The sequence below is a fragment of the Austrofundulus limnaeus genome, unplaced genomic scaffold (assembly GCF_001266775.1).
Source record: "Austrofundulus limnaeus strain Quisiro unplaced genomic scaffold, Austrofundulus_limnaeus-1.0 Scaffold147, whole genome shotgun sequence".
Taxonomy (NCBI): Eukaryota; Metazoa; Chordata; class Actinopteri; order Cyprinodontiformes; family Rivulidae; genus Austrofundulus; species Austrofundulus limnaeus.
In genome coordinates this window covers 389,438-396,071 of record NW_013952549.1, presented here as the reverse complement: position 1 = coordinate 396,071, position 6,634 = coordinate 389,438, and the positions used below count along the sequence as shown (strand labels likewise).

General features: G+C 40.2%; 1 protein-coding gene across 1 annotated transcript in view; it reads left to right on the top strand.

Annotated features, from left to right (window-relative positions):
* The window catches only part of hipk2 (homeodomain interacting protein kinase 2), an 83,090-nt gene that overhangs the window by 66,507 nt on the left and 9,949 nt on the right, over positions 1–6,634 (top strand). The window contains exons 6-9 of the mRNA XM_014016541.1: positions 851–1,035; positions 1,121–1,283; positions 4,948–5,173; positions 5,436–5,557. Of these exons, the coding sequence (XP_013871995.1) occupies positions 851–1,035; positions 1,121–1,283; positions 4,948–5,173; positions 5,436–5,557 (696 nt within the window). The remainder of the gene's footprint in view (positions 1–850; positions 1,036–1,120; positions 1,284–4,947; positions 5,174–5,435; positions 5,558–6,634) is intronic.

Genomic DNA, 6,634 nt, shown 5'->3' with positions numbered 1-6,634 from the left:
ATTTGTTCAAATAATCATTATGGGCAGGTTACAATATAAAAAATTGTTTGTCATAATCACGTCTTGTGATTATTTGTTTGAGTATTGAGTTTTACCAATATATATTTTTGCGTTGATAACCCTGAGTGGTCTGTTGACTGACCTTTGTATTTGTTCAAATAATCATTATGGGCAGGTTACAATATAAAAAATGTTTGTCATAATCATGTCATGTGGTTATTTGACAGGAGTTTTACCTTTAAACTGTAAGTGTATTTTTATTTAGTTATAATGTAAATACAATAAAAATTAAACCAAGATTTAGAATAATTATCTTTTCGATCCATACATTGGTAATGTCTGACTGGGCCTCGTGCCACTTTATGTTCAACAAATTGGACCCTGAGGTCAAAAAGGTTAAGAACCCCTGGTTTAGACCACAATGTTTATTACAGTTGAAGCAACGTGATGCTTCAAGGCAGCTTCCCAAAACTGCCTCAGAACATGTTTAAGTTGCAATGTCAGCGTTTTTTTTTTTTTTTTTCAGAGCTGCTCACAAAATGATGTTCTGTGTGAAAGGGCTTTTTTTTTTACTGACTAGTCAATGGCGGTGTTTATTCGGTTCATGGTTTTTGTTTGTTTTCACATCTCAGGAATAGATAAAAATCTCAGAGGAGGCGCCAGCACACATTTCAAATGGTGCTATGAATACCATCACAAATGTTTATAATGTCACTAAAGTGCAAGGTTATCACTGGGCTCTGTGACGCCTTCTCTGACTCATGAGGCCTCGTGTGTTTTTTTAGGTTCCTTCAAGTCAATTATGGAAGCTTTCCCCTTGATGTCTTTACCCTTTGTCTTCTGCTTTCAGGTGAACATGACGTCAGATTTAGAAGGAAGTGACTTGCTGGCGGAGAAAGCTGACAGGAGGGAGTTCATCGACTTGCTGACCAAGATGCTGACGATTGACGCAGACAAGAGGATCACCCCCATCGAAACGCTCAACCACCCGTTTGTTACCATGTCGCATCTCCTCGATTTCCCACACAGCACACAGTACGTGGCCCTTCAGAACTTTCCCACGCTGTTTACACAATTAAAAACAAACACACCCACCCCTCTTAACTGTCTGTCTGTGCAGCGTGAAGTCATGCTTCCAAAACATGGAGATCTGCAAACGTCGTGTGAACATGTACGACACGGTCAACCAGAGCAAAACGCCCTTCATCACCCACGTGGCCCCCAGCACCTCCACCAACCTCACCATGACCTTCAACAACCAGCTGAACACTGTGCACAGCCAGGTGAGAGTGGACGAATGAAAGGACAAATAAACAGGTTTCTGATGCAGCTACAGATAAATAACCTTCACCTTGTCAAATGGAAGGATGTAAACATGTTTTTCTGTCAATTAYTGCATTTATATCAGGAACGGGCAACTTCAGTAATGGAAAAAGCCACTTTTTTTGTATATATACAGTATGTATATATATGAAGACCATATATATATAATGTTGGTTTATGAAGTCAACATACAGTGCAGTAACTTAACATATTTATTGATTTTTTAACATTTAATGCTTAAATGTACAGTTTGAATAACAGTGGTACTCTGGCTTATTAAATATGAATACAAAATGTTTGAAGCAAACAAAAAATAAACATTTTAGTGAGCAGAAGTGCAGCATCATGAGACAAAATGTCGCTGTTGTTTATGTACTTGCAACTTCAGCAAATTTTTCATATTTAGCTTTGTGCAGCGTGTTGTAGTGGTGACCTATATTAAAATATTTCATGGTAGACATCATGTCTTAAGTAAACTAAACACACACGTAGGTTCCAAAATCAAAACCATTGTTTTTACTTAAAAAAGCTCTCTTTTAATGTTTTTTAATGTTAAAAAATTGTTATGTTATATATTATTTATTTATTCTTTTTTGTGGGGGAGATACATTTGCGGGCCAGATGGAAGTCACCCACAGGCCACATACGGCCCCCAGGCCTCTAGTTGCCCATCCCTGATTCGTGTATTAAATTTGAATGAAATCAATGCATGAAAGCTGTTAAACAGTCTTTTACATAAAAATAAACACAAAGTGTAGATAAAAAGATGTAAAAATATGCAAACTCCAAGGTAAAAACAAAACACAATGAATATATTTTTTATACTCTTTAATGCGTGTTTTATTTATTTTTTCATAAATGAGTTATAAATGTCTCAAACTGGATAATTGAAGCAGGTTTTGAGTGATGTTTTTTTTTAATTTAGTGGTTAAACAGCCTGAAAGCCAGTGAGTGGCTGCTTGTGACCTTGTTCCATTTTTATGTCCATTCTCACGTGCACGCTCTCAAGCTTACCGCCCTGCATCTTCGCCTCGGTGCATGGATATGTGTCCGCCTGGTTTCTGTCTGCGCCCGAGGTCCTGTGGGATTGTCACAAAATGCTGATCACACACATGACAAGTCCCACTTCCTGCTTGCCTAGCATCCTTGGGCTTTCAGGCCATAAGAACCCGCCCCCGCCCCCCCTTTTTTTTTTGCCAGGCTTCCTTTCGTTTCCCCTCTCCTCTCAGTTCTGTCCTGCTCTCTCTTCTCTACTTTCCACTCATTTTCTCGAGCTGAGCCCGTGGTGTTTTATCGCTTTGTTCCTGTACGGTCTGTGAATCAAAATCGCTGACTTTTGGCTTCTGCTGAACTACCGAGCCTCTGGTTGCGAGGTTTCTCCAGATTGTGCACAGTTGCAGCCCGGGCTCTCTCCAATCACTCCTCTCTTTAGCAAAGTGTTCTCTATCACCGGCTATATTGAGCGAGCTCAAACGGTGTGGCGAGCGACAAAAACATAATCTTGCTGTGATTTAAATGGATTAACATTCCACCAACTTGTCTTCTTTTTTTTTTTTTTTTTTTACAGCTGACTCTCAGGGCACACAGACAGGCTTAAGTTAGTGATTTATTCAGCTCGACTCATTCGAAAGCATCTTTCACTTGTATTTTGCTGCTCCCGTGCTTATTTTTGATGAACCCAACAGAGCAATATCGATTACCCCCCCTCCCCATTGTTCATCAAACCCAATAAAGAGAGCAAATAAAAAATGAAAGCAGTGTCTCATACCCCGTTGGCCCAAACGCCCTATAAAAAGGCTAAAATTAGACAGTGTCTCACGGAGCGAGTCCTCCTGACAGCTTGAAAAAAGTGTGTTTTTTAAAAAGCTTTTGTTTGTATCTGGGATGTTTCCAGGCAGCGTTAGTRTTCCACGTGTCTTTTTAATAGTCAGGACATGTTGGAGTTACCCAAGCTTGCATAATTATACAATGACGGTTGGCTTCAAGTTTTGTTTTTGTCAGGTTGGTTTGGAGGTCTGATAGAGAAAGAAACATTCAGATTGGAACCAAGAAGACGATATTATAAGAAAGATTCTTGTAATAGAAGTTGTGATCAGGGAGGTTTTTAAGCTTCTCTGAGGTTGATTGATGAACAATGGTGAACTGATTGTCATTGGTTATGAAGAAATTTATTTAGTCATTTAGAAACTGATTTTAAAAGCCCCACACCATATTCATAGTTTTCCTTTTTAAGTATTGATTCTTACAATCTATTGTTTGACTATTGTTGTTTTGATTAAAATAGGTTTAGATACATGCCTGAAACATCATGACAACACATTATAAAACCGTTTATAATAAACATTAGGAGAGCATTGCTGTTCAGAGTGTCTGCGATTCAGCCGTAGGCCTGTAGTGGGCGTACCAGGCACTGAAGACCTGTGTGTTTATGGACCGGGACTTCCGGTTTGCGTTCAGCGCTGGTTTCATGTCTGCACAGAGAACATTAAACCACCGTTCAGTAACTGTTGTTGTATGGTTCTCTTCTCTTCACATTTTCATCTRTTCAATATTCATGTAGTTTTGTCACGATTTCTGTTAACGAACACTAAATTTTCTTACAGTTATTTCTTGACATATGTGAGCCATCAYATCGAAATGAGGATTAAGTCAAATTTGGTCAAAATGACCCAATTACATTTTCAGATTCTTGGCTTTAAAAGCTACATTTTGATACCTGGATYWTTCTGATATCATCATTAAATCCATATATATGACTTAATTTGTCTTGTTGGTTACAATAATACATAAATATTTGGTCTGAATCCTAATTTAATGTCATTTTAATGAGGAATTTTTGATGTCCTTATGAAGAGGAAACCTCAAATTATATTTGAATATTGAGATTTCTCAGCTAAAAAGAAACAAAACTTTGCTCACGGGGAAAATCTCAAAATTTTAAGGCATTTTTCCACAAAATCAGGTTTTTTGTTGCTCCTGCTCAAAAAAGTGCTTCAAAATTTTGTTTTATGATTATATTTCAGACAGTTCATTCAAGTGATACATTGATAAGGCATTTATTCATTATATTTTGACAAAATGCAGTTTTTATTAACATTTTAGTCAAAACACTATATTGACCTTTTTCTCCATATACCAATTTTGGACTTAATCCTCGTTTCGATGTGATGGGTCACATATATGTACTGTATATTTCCAGCAGCTCATTATTCTAGTGAAGATTGTTCCGCCACTATAATTTCTTATTGGCAGGCTTTTATTCTTAGAATTTGTGTTAGATTTTTGTTCTCCCTCTAATTTATTCAATCAGCTGTCTCCATATTTTAAAGCCTGACCAAATTATTCACCGTTYCTTCCTTTTTTCATTGGCTTTCATCATTCCTGAGTTCCTGAATATCCATCATTTATCAGCTTTATAGTTCGTTTTTACCCATTTTCTGCCTTTTTTTAATTATCAGAATGTTTTTTTATCTTCCTGGTATAATGTGTTACCCTGATGCTTGTCTCATCAGGATAAATCAACCCCCCATTTTATCCCCCCCTCCCTCCCTCCCCACCCCGTCAGTACCTCCATCCTTATATTTTGTTGTTTTCTTTTGAATTTTGGTCCCATCATTCCTTTAGGCCACCAGCCTGGCTCCCTCCTCCACCACCAATGCCACCCTTTCCTTTGCGAGTCCTGATGTCTCCATACTAAACTACCAATCTGCACTCTACCAGCCCTCCGCTGCCTCCATGGCAGCTGTGGCCCAGAGGAGCATGCCCCTGCAGCCGGGGGCTCCACAGCTCTGCGCCGCCCGGCCCGACCCCTTCCAGCAGGCCCTCATTGTCTGTCCACCAGGTTTCCAAGGTAAACAAAACAAACAATAATAATAATAATAATAATAATAATAATAATAATAATAATAATAATAATAATAATAATAATAATAATAATAATAATAATAATTTGCATGTAAAATTAGAAAATAACTTTTGCAAACTGGCTTGCCATGCGTAGCATCTGTTCTTTTTGAGTTAATTGAACAAATACTGTGCAGCTACGGTGTTCATGTGACAGATGTGGCTTTGCTTGATGACATCTTCGGCTCATACGCTTTATTTATGCCCAGGGCTGCAGGCGTCACCTTCCAAGCACACCAGTTACTCTGTGCGGATGGAGAATGCAGTTCCCATAGTGACGCAGGCCCCCGGTGCCCAGCCTCTGCAGATCCAGCCTGGCCTCCTTACACAGGTAAGGAACAAATAAAGTCCCCCCAGATCTTAAAAAAAATAACAGGGCCGGTCAGGAATCTGTGTGACCTTTGACCTGCTGACATTTAAACAAAGCTCCCTGTGATTCTTTCTTCTTTAGTTTTCTTTTTTTCTTCKTTTTTATAAGCCTCCACTCAGAATAGTATCTATCGATAGTGGATGGAAACCTCTCAGGGACACTGCCCCTCGCTGGCAGCTGTTTTTTTTTTCCTGAAGGCATTCAGGCAAGCTTTCCTGTGCATTACCCCCCACCCACCTCCACCACCAAATCGCCCCAGCTATCCTGAGCACAGAGGCTGCCACGGTCTGATGCWCTCAAAGGCTGGAGCCCCTAACAGAGAAGGCCTTGAACCAAGTCTGCTCAGTGGGTCCAGAGTTTTAGCTGCTAATATACTGTTTCTGCAAGTAACAGAGAGCGACTGTGCATCCGCTCACATGCACACATTCATGCAGACAACTTCCATATCTTTCTCCCTATGGAAATTTCCATGAAGGCTTTAAATATCCTTGAGAATCCAGGGAGTTTGAAGTGCTCCCTTATCTCCAGTTAATCATGCAGCAGGCAGGCACGGAGGCAGCGGCGCTCTGTTGTGTRCGCCGGAGCGCGCGTTCCTGCGGCGGGTTAATCTGTCAGGTACCAAACGGTGATTAGCTCCAACGGCTGCTTCCAAGTCAGGCGCTCCAAATTACAGGCCTCAGCGGAGGTCAAGGGAGGCTCGGAGGGGGCTCGACRTGACCACGGACATCCCAGCATCACCCCGTCTGGGAAGGCCTTGGAGTTAAAAAGGAATAAAAAAAATCATAATAAAAAAGTCTAATGRGGRAAATWGAAGTTACCATAATAAAGTGATCGTTTTGCATTTTTGCACGTGCCCTGCAGGTGTCACCTCTGTCTGCACACATGTTAAACAGAGACAGGCAGGAGTTAATGTAAGCAGATGGTTTATACAGGCCAGTGAATAGGACACCTAATAACTGGGTGTGTGTTTTTCTCTGTGTTTATTCCTTTACCGTGGGAGGTCTCGCAGGCATGACTGGGTTGTGCTTGCCTCTCGGC